At 38.3% G+C, this 19,301-nt stretch overlaps 1 protein-coding gene and 1 long non-coding RNA gene across 10 annotated transcripts in view; one reads left to right on the forward strand and one right to left on the reverse strand.

Annotated features, from left to right (window-relative positions):
• The window catches only part of LOC103104703 (uncharacterized), a 28,193-nt gene extending 23,871 nt beyond the window's left edge, over positions 1 to 4,322 (reverse strand). Inside the window, exon 1 of the long non-coding RNA XR_469092.3 lies at positions 4,123 to 4,322. This is a non-coding gene — a long non-coding RNA (uncharacterized LOC103104703). The remainder of the gene's footprint in view (positions 1 to 4,122) is intronic.
• A 24-nt stretch (positions 4,323 to 4,346) lies between these two features.
• Positions 4,347 to 19,301, forward strand: part of LOC100012516 (sodium-dependent phosphate transport protein 2B-like) — a 59,851-nt gene continuing 44,896 nt past the window's right edge. For 2 of the 9 annotated variants that reach the window (XM_007496631.3, XM_056802491.1), the window contains exons 1-2: positions 4,347 to 4,476; positions 9,961 to 10,068. In XM_007496631.3, coding sequence (XP_007496693.2) covers positions 4,470 to 4,476; positions 9,961 to 10,068 — 115 coding nt within the window. In that variant the 5' untranslated portion in view covers positions 4,347 to 4,469. The other 7 variants (XM_016423292.2, XM_056802486.1, XM_007496632.3 and 4 more) reach the window with 7 other exon arrangements.

The raw sequence follows: 19,301 nt of genomic DNA on the forward strand, positions 1-19,301 counted from the left end.
TGTTGTTCTGGAAGGTCACAGAAAAAGTTACTCTTCACAATGGGATTTGAACCCAGATTCTCTGACTTCAGTTCCAGTGTTGTTCATGCCTTTTGTCATCTGCAGAGTTGCTCTGCTAATAATTGCATTTGTATATTGGTGGATTCTAAATATTCAGGATTCCAAGCTTAAATAAGGGGACAATCTTGGGAGAAGATGCAGGAGGGGAGGGAGAAAGAGGAGAAAGCCTGGGTATATCCTCCCTTCTCCATTTCACTTTACCTAGATTGATCACTTCAAAGGAAACAATGATAGGAATACTATACAAAGTGTGGAGGGAAGGGAGGTGGTGAGAGAGATCAGGAAAAGCTTCTTATAGAAGCCACTTCTTCAGCAGAGCTTTGGAGGACACTTTTGTTCATGTGTGTTTTTGTTTGTTTTTTTGTGACCTCATTTGGTGGTTCCTTGTCAAAGACACTGAAGTGGTGTGCCATTTCCTTCTTCCAATTATTTTACAGAGAAGGAAACTGAGGCAGGCAGGGCTAAGTGACTTGCCCTGTGTCACCTGGCTAGTAAGTGTTTGAGGTTAGATTTGAATTCAGGTCTTTTGATTCCAGACCAGGTACTCTATCCATTCAGACATCTTGTGGTTTTTTTTTTTCTTTTTTCTACATTCCCGATCTTCAAAAGACACAGCAAAAATAGCCATAGCTACTCTAGAAATATAGGGAATTCCCTGGCTTTGAGAAATAAGCTTAATTGTTATTGTAATGCTGAATGTGGGGCTTCCTTATAGGTGAGCACCTAAGCATTCTTGAAGGTCTTCAAGATTCTTTGTTTTGGTTTGAAAGCATTTGTGGAAAGGTTTCTAATTGGCTTGCCTTTAAAAAAAAAAAAAGACCTTTTCCTTTAAAATTGGCCTCTAAATGCTCAGAGATTAAATCCTGAGAAGAGCCTGGTAGCCACAGTATATTCCCCATCCCTTCTTTAGAGTGAATTTTTCTAACCTGGAAAGATTTACTTGAACTGATGCAAAGTGAAGTGAGCAGAGCCAGAAGAACACTGTGCACAGTGACAGCAAAACCTTTTGAAAAACAATAGTGAATGATCTAGAATGAAGTGATCCAAGAAAACCCAGAGGCTGATGGCAAAAAAATGCTATTTGCCCAGGTAAAAAAAGTACTAGAACCTGAACACAGACTGAAACATACTATATTTCACTTTCTACCTCTTTTTGGTTTGTTTAAGTTCTCTTCCACAGAATGACTAATATAGGAAAATGCTCTACATAATTATATATATAAAAGAGATATCAGATTGCTTACTCCCTTGGGGAGCTGGGAAGGTTGAAGGGGAGGAAAGTTGCATAGTGGGAAAGAATTTGGAAACCATAACAAAAAAAAACGGTTTAAAATATCATTTTACATGTGAATAGAGGGAAATACATTTTTTAAAAGGCAGGAACTTTTCTGGGACACAGGGAGAAACTCAAGATCTCCCCCAAAGTACCTAGAAAGAACTTCTAGAGTTCTTGGATTGGACACAGCCCCTCTGGGCTTGCTTACAGATGAAATGAGAAGGACCATAGGAGAATTAAGGGCATGAGAGCCACCAGGAAGTTTTCACCCATCTGCCTACCATTCTGCTCTGCCTTGCCCTGCTCTGCCTAGGAAGTGTGACTGAGAATTGATGCTCAGGAAGCAGGTAGGTTGTGTCCTGGTGGGTTGGTTGAGTTTGGGACTGGAGTGAGATCTGTGTGCTGACAGTCCAGGAGTTGCTGGGACAGTCGTATCTTTGTCCAGTGTCTTCCTCTATACCCGCTATAGCTGATGAACTCATTCCTTTAGTGTTTTAGTCAGGGACTATGGAATGAGGAGTACAGACAACCCTGAAAGTAGAACAAATATTCTTCTTTTATTTAAAATGACTCAAAAGTTTGTTAGCTTCTCTTTTTCTCCACACAGCTCTGACTCATGGAAAGGAACTGATTGGCACAGGGGTGGGGAAGGATGTACTGGGCATTCTTATAGCCTTTCTGGGGAGCTTTGAAGACTTAAAAATTATCTAATCTTTTTACCACTAGATTACTGCTTTTTTAAAAAAAATTAAGTGTTATATCGTGAGATTGAAGAATTAAGGACACTTAGCCAAATGATGGTTCTCTCTCCTGTCCATTAGACAGACTGTGTTCACACCAGAGTTCACACCTAAAAGGACAGTGATAACTGCTGCAAAAGGAGCTTGCCTAAAAGTGCTTGTGGGGAACAGTGGGCTGCCTCTTGTCCCTGGAAGGAGTATTTTCTCTGGGTTGAAGAGTGGAGGGTAAGATAGCTGCCACTTTTCAACAGCCACAGGATAATGTGGAACAAGTAGTCAGGGTTGGAAGGAGAGTTTTATGTTTTGTTTTGTTCTCATATAATATAGGGAGTCTTCACATTTTAAATGTTTGTCCACATAAATTTTCAAAGAATGGAGCATCTTCTGGAAATTTATCCTAGTTCCCAGGGGTGAGGGGAGGAGACTAATTTATACCAACACAGAGAAAGTGATGCTAATTTTTAAAGCACTGTTGATGGCAAGGAAGGCCAGAGGTGAGGGTCAGGAGTAGGAAGAGGGCTGGCTTTGTGGTAAGAGGACCAGCTGCTATTTCACACCTGGAAGACTTTGGAACTTCTCACGCATTTTCAGTTCCCTCATCTGTTAAAAGATATTCAACTAGTGCTCTTCAAGGTTCCCATTTTTAGATGTTATTGGTTTTTTGCTATATAATAATTCTAGCCTACAGGACTGAGATCAAATTTTGGATATGATTAGTTGAGTGACTTCTCACCTATCTGAGCCTCAGCTTCCTCCTCTATCAAATGGAGATAATTGGATGGAAGTATTTTGAAAACTTTGTAAAATCTCTAAAAGCCATAATTTTAAGAGCTTTAAGGGTCTTAAGAGACCACCATTTAGTTCAGACCTGAATAGAAACTGCCAGAGAGGTTTGGTAACTTTTTACATAGTAAAGGATAGAATCTAGATTTCAACTCACTTTGCTTGACTCCCTATCCAGCACTGTTTCAGTTATTGAAATTGTTATTTCTCCTAGATGTAAAATCTCCTTCTTTGCTCCTGTACATTCAAGAATGATGGAGCGCTGCTTTTCCAACAGTTACAACAAGGTAGAATGGCAGAGAAAGAACCTGCTGTTTATTTTATAATAAAAAATAACACTAGCAGCCTAATTATAATTCAAATCATCATGAAACTTATTTTTCTTCATCATCTTTCTTGGCAGACCTTTTCCCAAGAATTACAATCCAGTTCTGATTTAGAGATGGAAAGGACTTCAGAGATAGAATCTAATGCCCTCACTTTACAGCTGACAAAACTGAGATGCAGGGAAATGAAGTGATTGGTCCAAGATGAAAAAGATGATCAACCTCTGTGGTAGGATTTAAATTATGGTATTGAGTCTCCAGAAATTGAGTTCTTTCATTTCTGCCAGCACTGCTTTCATTTCCTTTTATTCTTGTCCTCTAATCACTGCCAAGTTGGAGGGATAACAAGTTGTAGTGATTTAAAGTGAAAGGACCAAGCAAAAGTGGAGGTTACTTTCTACTGACCTGGCCATTTTACTAATGAAAGTAGATATGTTCCTTTAGTAGGTAAGGGAGATAAGAGTGTCAGAAATGTTAGTGCAGGAACACACTGGAAGAGAATCTTGAACCCGTATTATTATAAAGTCTGTGCTTTTATAATACATAGAGGGAGGACTTATGTGGGCAGAATTCCTTTTCCTTGCCTTCTCCTCCTTCCCCACTGACTCCTGTTTTCTCCAAAGAATGCTGCTTTTTCTCTGCCATCATCTTATCTAAGTGTCCAGTCTGTTCAGTAGAGGGACTTATGGGGGTGCAATCTCCCTCCAAATACCACTCCACCCAGGATGAACCATTACTGAGGTATTCAGTCTCTACTTAAGAACTAAAGAGGTTACAAGCAAAGTCCTTAGTTTGCCTTAATTAAACAAAAGACTGTGAGCAGGGCAGCACAGTTACATGTTTCCTAGAATACTGAGACATCTTAGTGGCTTGAATGCAGTAAATTATACCACTAACATCAAAACACCTCCTCCTCTCCCCTCCCCGTCACACTTACTGGCTCCATCACTGAACTCTTAATTCTTCTTGAAAGGAAGACAATTCTGCTTCGTTGTAGGGTTTGATAGCCCCTCGTCGGTGTATCCTTTGCATTCATTTTATTGCTGATACACAGAAACCCAAAGTGTCCTAGGCTATTCTAAGACTGGCTGAGCAACTCCTAGATAACTGGAGTTCATTTTAGTTCAACTGTTGAGGCAGGCAGAAGTAGTAACTGAAGATTCCAAAACAGTTGGATTCTGCAGAAGTCTGTTGGATTTGGTGAATGAGTCTCTGTGTGTCTGCCTGGAAAAGAGTGCTGACTGGCTTGCTGCCCACATCATTCACTTACCTTTTGTTCTGAAGATGCCAGGTGCACTTATCAGCTGTTTATTTGGTTATGATTTGCATATCACAAGCAATTGATAAGTATGAGTAGAGTTTAATCTGGAAAAGGGATGGAGACTGTGTGGGATGAGATTGAGCATGTAACTCTAAAAGGAGTATTTGGCTTTTAGACTCAATTTTCAAGACCCCTGAGCATTACTATTTCTTATACTAAAACTACCCCTCGCCTTACCCCATAAAATTTTTAGTTTTCCTAACCCATTTTCAAAAACTTTGCAAAGAATTTACCTATAACTTCAGAAGAATGCCAACTATGAGATGGGCTGAAGGAAGAAGGAAGTATGAGTTTCAATTGTATCTTTACATGAAAATCCCATGATAGTCAAGAGTTTTTTGATCATGGGTGTCTTTAGGAGTACATAATGTTGAAAATCCCAATGCTGAAGACTGTGAATGTCATAGCCTCCCTGCCAGGCTCTGCAGGATTGGACAAAGGGAGGGAGGAGAATATTGTGTCAGGATTATTATAGAAGTCTGTGATTGTACATAGAAAGAGAGAGGACATTTTTGCCCTGATCCAGCCAATTGTGTGGGCAGTAACCCTTCTCCTTCCCTTCCTCTCTCACTTTCCTGCTGTCTCCTGTTTTCTCCAAATGAAGCCACTTTTTTCTCTCCCAGCATCTTACCAAGTCTCCTGTGTGAGCATTTGAGTGATTTCTGGAGTTGCAAGCTCCCTGCCAAATCGAATCAACACAGGTGGGGGACCACCCAGGATTCTAGAGTAATAGAAATATCTCAGTTTACCCATAAGGGCATATTTGAAGCTTTCTGTTGCTTTTAAAAATCTTTGTGACCAGTGAGGAGATAGGGACTGGTAGATGCAAGAGAAAAAGAAAAGAAACCTAAGCCAACTTTTCTAATGGGAAGACCATTCATTTTGTATGAATATAAGCAGGAAATCTTTGCAGGGGGGGGGGTATGTGTTTTTTCTTTCAGATTGTGTGAATGGTGTGACTTTAAGAGAAAGAGATGAGAGAGAGAGAGAGAGAGAGAGAGAGAGAGAGAGAGAGACAGAGACAGAGAGAGACAGAGAGAGACAGAGAGAGAGGAGAGATGAGAGAGAGAGAAGAGAGGAGAGATGAGAGAGAGAGAAGAGAGGAGAGATGAGAGAGAGAGAAGAGAGAAAGAGAGAGAGAGAGAGAGAGAGAGAGAGAGAGAGAGAGAGAGAGAGAGAGAGAGAGAGAGAGAGAGAGAGATGAGCTAAGTGGAGTAAGAGATTAAAGTTGAGTTTCCAAATTGAAAAGGGGAAATCCCTCAGCTTCCATTGCCACGTAGAAAGATTCAGCAAGTATGATTAGTTGATCTGAGCTGGGGTCCTGTCAGAGGCCTGTGTATGGTCACACTGAAGGGCAGTTTTCAGGGGGGGAAATGGAAGTAGTTCCCCCAGTTTCCTGTATAGGTAAAATACAGCTTAAATCTGTACCTGAGTTGGTTATTGAGGTTGTGATCCAGAAACAAGTAGTGATCTGAGCTGAGAGAGCAGCGAGTAGAGATCAATAATTCCTGGATCTGAGCTAATTGGTGAGGTGGAGGTGCCACACATTTAAGTCCTTTGGATAAACACAGGACCTTTTCATTCTAAGGAGCTTAGGAAGATTAGCAGGAGTAGGAGACATCCTAGACTAGCTTTGAGACCCTTGACTGGCCTTTTGAGATGGGGTAGAATTAGGGAAGCAAGACACTACAATTCTGAAAGAGAACAATAAAAAGCCTTTTTATTTTTGACAAATGGCAAGAGAGGAGCAAGAGATATTCTGGTAGTAGGACAAGTTGTGCTATGGCTAGGACAACATTTCAGGGAGAAAACTGAGGCAGGATGGAAATGGTAACACCACAAAGATGGAGAATTGTATAAGTAATTGAATTCACTAGTAAATCTCTGAGTGGCTCTGAGGGAGAAATGGAAAGTCTCTTAGAAGCAGAGAGAGAGGATGTGCAAGAATGTTCCCCTCAAGACCAGAACAGTCCAGTTCCTCATGAGAATGTGGTACAGGGAATAAGAACAGATGTGCCCCAGAATCAGAACCTGATTCAGGTTTATAAAGTCAAACAGGAATAGGATGAAACTTCTACTGACTTTTAAAATTCTGGCCCACATGTAACTCCTAATCCCTTTCCAGATAGTAGTAGAAAGCTCCAGAAAATGGAAGAGTGGGTGAATAATCCATTAAAGGAAACTTGGACTAAGAAGGGACAGATTCCTATGAAGGAAGGATGCAACAATAAGTTTGGAAAGGCCCCAGAGGCTATATGTGACAGTTATGGAAAAATAGACCACTTGAAAGAGAATTGTTCCAAGCAACAGAGCGAGCAGGACATTCTCTCACAGAGACTGAAGACTCAAAGATGTTGAAGGATGAGGCATCTTGTTAGATAAACATGACCTAGTTCTGATATCAGCTTACAATTTGTATCCTGCAGAGACTCTGTGGGGGACTGGAAAAGAAAATTATAAAGAACAAAAGGAAACAAAGATGGAAGTAATAGACAAGACTAGTGAGGAAGAATCTGCAAGAGTCTCCCCTGCTTGGGGAAGTGAACTTATCTATACATGAGTCCTCACAAGTCTTAGATGAAAAAGGAAGAACTGATTATGCTATAATTAAGGTAAGCAAGGAGACTCTAATAGATAGAGGCTATCCTCCAGAGGCCTGCTCAGCCCCAAACTGTGAATTATATGCATTCAAGTAAACTTTGAAGATGCTAGAAGCAAGAGGTCTGCTTTCTAGCAAAGGGAAAAAATTAGTTTTTGTGGAGTTACTAAATCAAGTGCTAAAGAACTTGCTGAGGCCAGAAGAGCTGGCTGGAGGAAGCCAAGCCATTGCTCAGACAGTGACCAGAATTTTAGTTGAGCACCTTGTGCTGAAATATGGACTCATCAAGAATATAGATTCTGAGAATGAGATTCATTTTACATCTAAGATGTTGTAAGGATTAGCAAGAACTCTCGCTATCTCCTGGAATTTACATATCCCATGGTATTTTCCTTTCTTGGAGAAGGTGGAGAGAATGAATCAAGAGCTTAGAAAACTGTTTACCAAGTTGATGATAGAAATGCAGTTAACACAGACCATATGTCTTCCTTTGGCCTTACTGAAGATAATAAGGACAAAGCCTTGAGAGACAATATGCTGTCACCCTATACTATTGAATGCTGAAGACACAACTGTGAGGAAATTGCTGAGTAAGGCTATAAAGTCTCCTATTCCCATGATCACTGATGGAATTTGCTTTTAACTTTTATGTTATCTATTTTGTCATCTATTTTTGTTTTTTGTGACTGTGTTGTCATGTACACACAAGGGTAGGATCGGGAAAAGAAACTTCTAAGCAATTTTAAGTTAAAACTGTTTCTTTCTGTCTCCCATCATTCTGGAAAGTGGGGGAACAGACAGACCAGAGAATGTGTTTGAGAGATTCAAAACAAAATTTGAATTTTTGGTCCTCTTAAAATTGAAGACCATGTAACTAAGTGAAAAAGGAACTTTACCCTTTATTTTTAATTAGGGAACAAACGCAAAAAGAATTGTTCTATAGTTTTCCTTTCTCCTTGTTTGGCTGGCCACTGAGGTGGGAAAAGAGAGGGGAGATTAGAATAAGAGAAGGAAGATTTGATTCCATGATTCAATAGGATTTCTATTTAAGATTAACTTTTAAGGTTGACATATATGATTTTGGAAAATCAGAAATGATTCTTAAATGTACCTGTGGAATTTTGTGAAATTACTATAAAGTGATTCAGTGTCAAAAATTGTTTATCAGTTGCAAAAGATATCAGATGGTTTGATTCAGTACAAAACTGAATAATGTGAGAGAGAACGTCTGAGTTCTCACAGAGATTTGAAATGAACAATGCTAAGAGATGTAGTGTTTGGACAAATCTAAATTGTTAATTGAATAAATTGAATTTGAGAATTGACAATGTAATTTAGTATCAGTTGAGGAGAAGACGTAATATAATGTGGAGAAAATTCTGTGTGATACAAATTTTTTGTTTAAAAAAGAGAATGTGAAATGTTATTCTAATATATGTACTACCATTGGGGAAGAAGAAATTTGGAAATTTGAAATGAAACCTGCATAGAGAATTTGGAGTTTTGCAAAAGGGATTTCTGAATTTGTAAACATTTGTTGTAACCAATTAGGATATATGAATTGTTACCAAACTATGTACTTTGGGCAAGAATGATTTCATTGTTTAGATATAACATGTTTAAATAAAATTTGTTAGAATGTAATGTTGTGTAAACACAAATGGTTTATGAATTTGTACTGCGAATAAAACTGAACTAATGATTACGGTGAATTGGATAACACAATATGTAAAGAAATGATATGTAAATTATGTATGTGATTTGATATGATATGTGAATTAATAAGATGAATGATAATGGTGCTTCAGATCCACTAATAGTGGATGACAGAATACTTGGTGGCAATTAAGTTGAGTGATGGCAAAAGCAAGTCATAAAAGGTAAGAGAGGTGTAGAATAAGAATATGAAAGACATAAGGTATAGGAGACTTTAATAGAATATGAGGCCTCTTTATGAGAGCCAGGAGATAGACATATTGTATGAATAATGTATGTAGATATATAGAAAAGCCTCAGAAGAGGAATAAGGAATGTGATTCTGCATGAAACAGAGGCTTGAAGGGGAAAAGTAGATGTTGAGAGATTGAGGAAATTAATGATAGAGCAAGAGGTAGTCTTGAGAAGACCATGGTAAAGCAAATATAAATAGGATATAGAATAAAGAATGAAATTGGAATATTAGAGGAACAGGTTTTCTTTAAACTGTAATGAGTAGGATTTTTGCCATTTAAGGCAACAGGTTTATGGGAATCACACCTAATATTACTGTGTTTGGAATTCTCTCTGATAATTGACCCACCATTGGAAGAGAACAAGAAGATACTTAGAGGTCAAGTGAAAGTCCTTTTAGGAAGTCAAGAGGGAAATGTCAGTCTGAAACTGAGGTAGGATCCTTCTGACTTGATAAGTCACACCGGATTCTGATGGTCCCTGAGTAAAACAGTTATGGCATGAGACAGTGATAGCTCTATTTGTATGTGAAATCATATAGTATTGACCTACTTATTCTTTGTCTTTGAAAGAAACATAAGGACATTAAAATATCCATTTTTCCCTGCATTTCTTTTATGACAAATTCCTAGTCAGCACAGGATGCAAATTGTAAAATGTAAGTTTTCATTTTCCAAACAAGCAAGTTGACTAGTAGAGGAAAGTTAGAATTGATTAAGATCGAGCTTTAGACAAATGAGATTTTTTGATGACCTGTAATTGAGATTGCATGGAATTAGATAGAAGTATTTATGAAAAGGTAAACTTTAGACTAAGGATTAGGACCCTTGAATTTCTGTATTTCCTATACAACCTAAGATAGAAGGAATTATTTCATAAAGTGTTTTCAAAGGAATTCTTATCAGTAGGAGAACCCCAGCCCCCACCTGGAGAGATTCTGCAACAACCCAGGAACAAAAGGAAGAGAGTCCAGATGAAGAGGATCCCCAAAGTTGAAGATGAAGAGTGTGCAAGTATGTTTAATTAATGTTATTAGTTGTTGCTAATTTTGCATATAAGGGAAACTGAGGCAGGTGAATTCCACAAACCTGAAACTAAAAGAGGGAAGATTGTGTGGGATGAGATTCAATGTGTAATTCTCAGAGTAGTATTTGACTTGTAACCCCAATTTTCAAGACCCCTGAATATTACTATTTCTTAGACTAAAACTGCACCCTAACCCTCCATCTCATAAAATTTTTAGCTTTCCTGACCTTTTATCAAAAACTTTGCAAAGAATTTATCTGTAGCCTGGGAAGAATGCCAAGTATGAGATAGGCTAAAGGAAGAAGGAACAATGAGTTTCAATTATATCTTAATGTCCTAGGCTGAAAATCCCATGATAGTCACAGGTTGCTTGTTTTTTTTTTTTTATCATGAGGGTCTTTAGGGATACATAATGTTGAAAATCACATGCTCAAGACTGTGAATGTGTGAAGATGAGATTGACTCTCCCCTTGCCTATTTTTAAATTTAATCAACCAGAGTTTGAACACCCCTAGTTTACACTAGGTGGGGGAGCTCACAAACCACTTAGGGAGCTCAACCCTTTCAACTCAACCAGTCAGAAACTTGTGAATCCTTTTGTGGTGAGTTTATACCCTCATAGGACAAGAGGTGGAACCTACAAACAATGCCCCCCTGGGCAGTGCTAAGCAAATTTAAAGACTGCAATTGGTCTCCATAAAGTAGAGGAAGGGATAGGAAGTTATGTAAAGACCCTTTTAATGGGCCTTTCTTTACATAACTGTCCTATCAGGAGGTCTTAGGCTTGAATCTGGGGCATGAAGGAGCTTGGACTGGGACGTTGGCTCTTGAACTGCTTCTTCTGGTAAGACTACTCTTGGATATTCTCCTTTTGCCCTTTGGATTGGGTGAATGAAAAAAGCTGACCCTCTCTTCCTGGCTTCTGGAAAGTTTAGTTCCTTAAGAGGCCTCACCTTCTTGGAGGAGGTCACATGGTTTGAACCCTTGCGTAATTCACCACCAAGTCCTCTGGCTAAGGAACCCTGGGTGGGTTGAGTCAGAGACTGGAAGGGCATTTAGGGTGATAAGATAGACTTCTTACTCTATATACTCTTTCACATTTTACTACTTTCACTCTCTCTTTTTGTAAATAAAGCTGCTAAAAAGTCATTTTGACTTGAACTGTATTAATTTGTAAATCAGCAACCACATTCTCTTGTATTTACTTTAACCATAAATTTAATCCCTACAAATGTCAAAACCCTTCTGGCCACCTATACAGTATTGGACAGAGGGAAGGAGGAGAATCTTATGTCAGGATTATTATAAAAGTCTGTGATTGTATACAGAAGGAGAAAAGACATTTTTTTTTTTCCCCCTGAGCCATCCACTTGTGTGGGCAGAATCGCTTTTCCTTCCCTTCCTCTCCCTTTCTCCCTTCCCTGATGTCTGCTGTTTTCTCCAAATAAAGCTATTTTTTTCTCTGCCAGCATCTTATTAAGTCTCCTATCTACTCATTAGAGTGATTTATGGGGGTGTGAACTACCCCAAAATTCCAGAGACCACACAGAGACCCATTAGAGGAGTAGCCATAACTAAAGAGAAAGTTGACAGTTGCAGAACTGGTTATTTAGAGAGATGGTCTGGATAATTAAATGAGACATCTACAATTTAGAAGCCATGAAGAAGCAATTAAAGGAACTCAGGGTGGCAATGACTAAAAATCAGGATTAAGATTTAATTATGAATTTGGGTCTTGGATTGTGGAAGATAGACATGTGGTTGGAAAAGTAAAGTAGAAGTTTAAAATTATTCCATGATGTCATATGCTATAGATAAGAATACATATATATATATATATATATACTAACATTTAAATATATATATATTTAAATGAGCTTTAAAAATGTTTTTTCTTTTTTTTTTTAAATATATTTTATTTGATCATTTCCAAGCATTATTCGTTAAAGACATAGATCATTTTCTTTTCCTCCCCCCCACCCCCCATAGCCGACGCGTAAGTCCACTGGGCATTAGATGTTTTCTTGATTTGAACCCATTGCTTTGTTGATAGTATTTGCATTAGAGTGTTCATTTAAAGTCTATCCTCTGTCATGTCCCCTCAACCTCTGTATTCAGGCAGTTGCTTTTTCTCTGTGTTTCCACTCCCATAGTTTATCCTTTGCTTATGAATGGTGTTTTTTTTTCTCCTGGATCCCTGAAAGTTGTTCAGGGACATTACACCGCCCCTAATGGAGAAGTCCATTACGTTCGATTATACCACAGTGTATTAGTCTCTGTGTACAATGTTCTCCTGGTTCTGCTCCTCTCGCTCTGCATCACTTCCTGGAGGTTGTTCCAGTCTCCATGGAACTTCTCCACTTTATTATTCCTTTGAGCACAATAGTATTCCATCACCAACATATACCACAGTTTGTTCAGCCATTCCCCAATTGATGGGCATCCCCTCGTTTTCCAGTTTTGGGCCACCACAAAGAGCGCAGCTATGAATATTTTTGTACAAGTCTTTGTGTCCATTATCTCTTTGGGGTACAGACCCAGCAGTGCTATGGCTGGGTCAAAGGGTAGATATTCTTTTGTCGCCCTTTGGGCATAGTTCCAAATTGCCCTCCAGAATGGTTGGATCAGTTCACAACTCCACCAGCAATGAATTAATGTCCCTACTTTGCCACATCCCCTCCAGCATTCATTACTTTCCTTTGCTGTTATGTTAGCCAATCTGCTAGGTGTGAGGTGATACCTCAGAGTTGTTTTGATTTGCATCTCTCTGATTATAAGAGATGTAGAACACTTCTTCATGTGCTTGTTAATAGTTTTGATTTCTTTATCTGAGAACTGCCTATCCATTTCCCTTGCCCATTTATCAATTGGAGAATGGCTTGATTTTTTGTACAATTGATTTAGCTCATTATAAATATGAGTAATTAAACCTTTGTCAGAGGTTTCTATGAAGATTTTTTCCCAATTTGTTGTTTCCCTTCTGATTTTAGTTATATTGGTTTTGTTTGTACAAAAGCTTTTTAGTTTGATGTAGTCAAAATTATTTATTTTACATTTTGTGATTCTTTCTATATCTTGCTTGGTTTTAAAGCCTTTCCCCTCCCAAAGGTCTGACATGTATACTATTCTGTGTTTACCCAATTTACTTATGGTTTCCTTCTTTATGTTTAAGTCACTCACCCATTTTGAATTTATCTTGGTGTAGGGTGTGAGGTGTTGATCTATTCCTAGTCTCTCCCACACTGTCTTCCAATTTTCCCAGCAGTTTTTATCGAATAGTGGATTTTTGTCCCAAAAGCTGGGATCTTTGGGTTTATCGTATACTGTCTTGCTGAGGTCGTTTTCCCCCAGTCTATTCCACTGATCTTCCTTTCTGTTTCTTAGCCAGTACCAAATTGTTTTGATGACTGCTGCTTTGTAATATAGTTTGAGGTCTGGGACTGCAAGGCCCCCATCATATGTGTTTTTTTTCATTATTTCCCTGGATATCCTTGATCTTTTGTTCTTCCAAATGAACTTTGTTATGGTTTTTTCTAAATCAGTGAAGAAGTATTTTGGTAGTTCAATGGGTATGGCACTAAATAGATAAATAAGTTTGGGTAGGATGGTCATTTTTATTATATTGGCTCGTCCTATCCATGAGCAGTTAATGTTTTTCCAATTGTTCAAGTCTAGTTTTAGTTGTGTGGCAAGTGTTTTGTAGTTGTGTTCATATAGTTCCTGTGTTTGTCTTGGGAGATAGATTCCTAGGTATTTTATTTTGTCTAAGGTGATTTTGAATGGGATTTCTCTTTCTAGTTCTTGCTGCTGAGCTGTGTTGGAGATATATAGAAAAGCTGATGATTTATGTGGGTTTATTTTGTATCCTGCAACTTTGCTAAAGTTGTTGATTATTTCAATTAGCTTTTTGGTTGAATCTCTAGGATTCTTTAAGTAGACCATCATGTCATCCGCAAAGAGTGATAACTTGGTCTCCTCCTTGCCTATTCTGATGCCTTCAATTTCTTTATTTTCTCTAATTGCTACTGCTAGTGTTTCTAGTACAATGTCAAATAGTAGAGGTGATAATGGGCATCCTTGTTTCACTCCTGATCTTATTGGGAATGCATCTAGTTTATCCCCATTGCAGATGATATTAGCTGTTGGTTTTAGATATATACTGTTTATTATTTTTAGGAATGACCCTTCTATTCCTATGCTTTCTAGTGTTTTTAATAGGAATGGGTGTTGTATTTTATCAAAGGCTTTTTCTGCATCTATTGAGATAATCATGTGGTTCTTGCTAGTTTGCTTGTTGATGTGGTCAATTATGTGGATGGTTTTCCTAATGTTGAACCAGCCCTGCATCCCTGGTATGAATCCTACTTGATCATGGTGAATGATCCTTCTGATCACTTGCTGGAGTCTTTTTGCTAGTATCCTATTTAAAATTTTTGCATCTATATTCATTAGGGAGATTGGTCTATAGTTTTCTTTCTCTGTTTTTGACCTGCCTGGTTTTGGAATCAGTACCATGTTTGTGTCGTAAAAGGAGTTTGGTAGAACTCCCTCTTTGCTTATTATGTCAAATAGTTTGTATAGTATTGGGGTTAACTGTTCTCTGAATGTTTGATAGAATTCACAGGTGAATCCATCAGGCCCTGGGGATTTTTTCTTAGGAAGTTCTTTGATGGCTTGATGGATTTCAATTTCTGATATGGGATTATTTAAGGATTCTATTTCCTCTTCTGTTAGTCTAGGCAGTTTGTATTTTTGTATATATTCATCCATTTCTCCTAAATTGGTGTATTTATTCCCATATAATTGGGCAAAGTAATTTCTAATGATTGCCTTAATTTCCTCCTCATTGGAGGTGCTGTCCCCCTTTTCATCTTTAATGCTGTGAATTTGCTTTTCTTCCTTCCTTTTTTTAATTAGATTGACCAGTACTTTGTCTATTTTGTTTGTTTTTTCAAAGTACCAGCTTCTTGTCTTATTTATTAAATCAATAGTTCTATCACTTTCGATTTTATTAATTTCTCCCTTAATTTTTAGGATTTCTAATTTGGTTTTCTGCTGGGGGTTTTTAATTTGATCGCTTTCGAGTTTTTTCAATTGCATTTCCAATTGATTGATCTCTGCTCTCCCTTGTTTGTTAATATGAGCTTTCAGGGATATGAATTTGCCTCTGATTACTGCTTTGGCTGCATCCCAAAAGGTTTGAAAGGATGTTTCGCCATTGTCATTTTCCTTGATGAAATTATTAATTGTTTCTATGATTTCTTCTTTAGCTAAACGGTTTTGGAGTATCATATTGTTTAATTTCCAATTGGTTTTAGATTTGGTTTTCCATGTACCATTACTAATCATTATTTTTATTGCCTTGTGATCTGAGAAGGCTGCATTCATTATTTCTGCTTTTTTGCATTTGTGTGCTATGTTTCTGTGACCTAATGTATGGTCAATTTTTGTGAATGTGCCATGTGGTGCTGAGAAGAAGGTGTATTCCTTTTTATCCCTATTTATTTTTCTCCATATGTCTATTAATTCTAATTTTTCTAAGATTTCATTCACTTCTTTTACCTCTTTCTTATTTATTTTTTGATTTGATTTATCTAAATTTGATAATGGTTGGTTTAAGTCTCCCACTAGTATGGTTTTATTGTCTATTTCTTCCTTCAATTCTCCTAGTTTCTCCATTAGAAATTTGGGTGCTATATTATTTGGTGCATACATGTTGATTAATGATATTTCCTCATTGTCTAGAGTCCCTTTTAACAAAATATAATTACCTTCCCTGTCCCTTTTGATCAGGTCTATTTTTGCATTGGCTTTATCAGATATCATGATTACCACTCCTGCCTTCTTTCTATCAGTTGAGGCCCAGAAGGTCTTACTCCATCCTTTAATTCTGACCTTGTGGGTGTCAACCCGCCTCATGTGTGTTTCTTGAAGACAACATATGGTAGGGTTTTGGATTCTAATCCATTCTGCTATTCGTCTACGTTTTATGGGTGAGTTCATCCCATTCACGTTCAAAGTTATGATTGTCATTTGTGGACTCCCTGGCATTTTGATTGCCTTCCCTAATTCTAACCTTTTCTTCTTCGGCTCTACCTTTTAGTCCAGTGATTTACTTTGAATCAGTCCCCCTTGTCCCCTCCCTTGATGTTTCCCTTTTTAGTCCCTCCCTTTTTGTTCCCTCCCCCTCCCCCCTCTCTTTCCCTCCCTTTTTGTTCTCCCTCTCCCCCTCCCCCCCTTGGTTTTCCCTTCTCCTTACCCTTGTTGGGTAAGATAGAATTCAAGATCCCAATGGATCTGGATGTTTTTCCCTCTCAGAGTTGATTTCCCTGAGATTGAGGTTTAAGTAAACCCCCCCCCCTCTCTTCCTCTCCTTCTTATAGGAGTTTTCTTCCCCTCCCCTTCCCCTGTGAATCTTTGTGTGAGAACCATTATTCTATTTGGTCTTTCTTTACCCCCTATTTATACATTACATTTTCCCCACATATTAGTATACATAGGTTGATATAAATGTAGTCCTTATAGAAGAGAGTTTGAGTAAAAGAAGATAACATTTTTCCCCTTTCCTTAATATTTACCTTTTCAGGTATTCCTTGCTCTTTGATTTTCGGTATCAAACTTTCCACAGAGCTCTGGTCTTTTCTTTGCAAAAAGTTGGAAGTCTTCTATTTTGTTGAATGCCCATACTTTCCCTTGGAAGTATATAGTCAGTTTTGCTGGGTAGCTGATTCTTGGTTGGAGACCCAGCTCTCTTGCCTTTCTGAAGATCATGTTCCATGCCTTACGATCATTCAGCGTAGAACTTGCAAGGTCTTGTGTGACCCTGATTGGCATTCCTTTATATCTAAATTGTCTTTTTCTGGCTTCCTGTAGGATTTTTTCTTTTGTTTGATAGCTTTGGAATTTGGCAATTACATTCCTGGGAGTTGTCTTTTGGGGGTTTAGTGTAGAAGGTGTTCTGTGAGCTCTGTCAGTGGCTGTATTGCCCCCTTGTTCTAGAATCTCTGGGCAATTTTCTTTGATTATATCTTGTATCACCATGTCCAATTTGGTGTTTATTTCTGGCTTTTCTGGGAGTCCAATTATTCTTAAATTTTCTCTTCTCCCCCTGTTTTCCAGATCTATCACCTTGTCGGTGAGATATTTTATGTTCTCTTCTAATTTCTTGGTGTCTTGGCTTTGCTTTATTAGTTCTTGCTTTAAAGCCTGGTTTTCTTTTACAGTTTGGTCAAACTGGTTTTGTAGATGCGTGAATTTCTTTTGCATCATTTCCCACTTTTCCTCCCAGAGGGCTTCCATCTTTTTGGTCCTTTCTGATTCAAATTCTTCATGTGTTTGTGGAGAGTTTCTATTTCCTTTGGAAGATTTTGGAGAATTTTCTTGTATATCTTCTTCTATCTGCTCTGTATTTTGTATTTTGGCTCCATAGAATGTGTCCAGAGTCGCCCCTTTCTTCTTATTTTTCTTGGTATTTTGGGGCTTCTGTGTTTCTGTGGAGTTTGTCATCTCTGAACGTGGAGGATTGGCTTTTCTTGTCTTTGTCTGGTGATCAGAGGCTTTAGTCCTGGGCAGATGTTGGTTCTATGAGCATTCCCTGGGTTAAACTGAATATGCCTCACTGGAACTGGAATGGAAGGGTCGGACCACGAGGCCACACTCTCCCCCTGGCTCGATTTCCGGAAGTTGCCTTCAGAATCCCTGGCCGTGAGGCTGTTTCGTCGGCCTGCGGGGGGATGGGCTGCCGCTTCCCCAAGCTCCGAGAGCACAGACTTTCACTGAGACTTGGATAGCAGGATCCAGCCCGTGAGGCTGTCTTGCCCGCCCTGAGGGTTGCTGTTGTTTTGACCAGCTCTCTGCAGCGGAGGCCCCAGGCAGTAACTTTCACCCGGACCGACCAGCTCTCTGCAGTGGAAGCCCCAGGCAGTAACTTTCACCCGGACTGGGACTTGGGTAGAAGACCCTGAGGGTTGTTGTTCCTCAGACCCTGCTCTCTGAGCCCGGCGCGGCTGCCGCTTCCGGGAGCCTTGGACTCTGCGCTCCTACCCCTGAGGTCCGAGGGATCTCGGGTTCTGGCTTTTAAGGGGAGCCGTACCTTTTGAACCGGGTCCAGGTCCAGGAGGAGGGTTCCCAGGGTCTGTGCTGTTGATCGTTTTGAATTTCGGCGCCTTAGGAGCTTCTAGTTTGAGATCGGTAGGGAAGGGTTTTCCGGAGATCTGAACTTCAGCTTTCTCTAAGCTGCCATCTTAACCGGAAGTCAAAAATGTTTTTTCTTTACTCATGTTATTGTTGTTTATTTTTACTAATGTAAATTCCAACCAATGTACATTATTTTCGTAATTATTCATCCATTTAACTTGAATTGTCAGTTTTACTATATAATTGGGCTAAAAAATTACCAATAATTGCCCCAAATTCATCTTCCTTTGTAGTGCATTTACTTTGTTCATTTTTTATTGTAGTGAACTCTTTTAAGAATCAAATCAACAAAAGTTTTACTTATTTTTATCATTATGATTTGCACAAAACTAGCTTCTAGTTTTTATGTCAGTTCAAATTTTTTATTTCAGTTTTACTTATCTTTTCTTCGATTTTCAGAATTTCCATTTTGGTGTTTAATTTGGGATTTAAATTTTTTCTTTTGTCTAAATTTTTTATTTGCATGCCCAATTCACAGATAACTTTCTCTCTTTTACTGATATACATATTCAGAGACGTAAAATTTCCCCTAAGTGAGTTTTGATTTTGCAATATCCCAGGAAGATTGTCTCATTACTATCCTTATCTTTATTATAATTATTTATTGTTTCTCTGATTTATTCATTGTTTTACCTATTCTTTAGGATTAGATGTCTTAGTTTTTAAACTATGTTTCCATGGCCCTTTATAAAATGTAATTTTTATTGCATGATGGTTTGAAAGGGATGCATTTAATAGTTCCGTTTTCTGCATTTGCTTGTGAGGTTTCTGCACCTGAAAATAACATCATCTTTCTGTGAAAAACTATGCCCCTTTCTACTTCCTTTCAGAGTTCTTGAGAGTCCTGTCATATATTTACCTTTTCTAGGATTCAATTCATCTCATTGATTTGTCATTTATCTTGTGATTAGATTTATCTAGCTCTGAGGGATGAAGTTGTGGTTCTCTTCTAGTATAGTTTTATTATATATTTCCTCCTGTAATTCATTTAATTTTTCCTTTCAGAATCTTAATGCCATCTCAT

The sequence above is a fragment of the Monodelphis domestica genome, chromosome 6 (genome assembly GCF_027887165.1).
Source record: "Monodelphis domestica isolate mMonDom1 chromosome 6, mMonDom1.pri, whole genome shotgun sequence".
In the NCBI taxonomy this organism is placed as follows: domain Eukaryota; kingdom Metazoa; phylum Chordata; class Mammalia; order Didelphimorphia; family Didelphidae; genus Monodelphis; species Monodelphis domestica.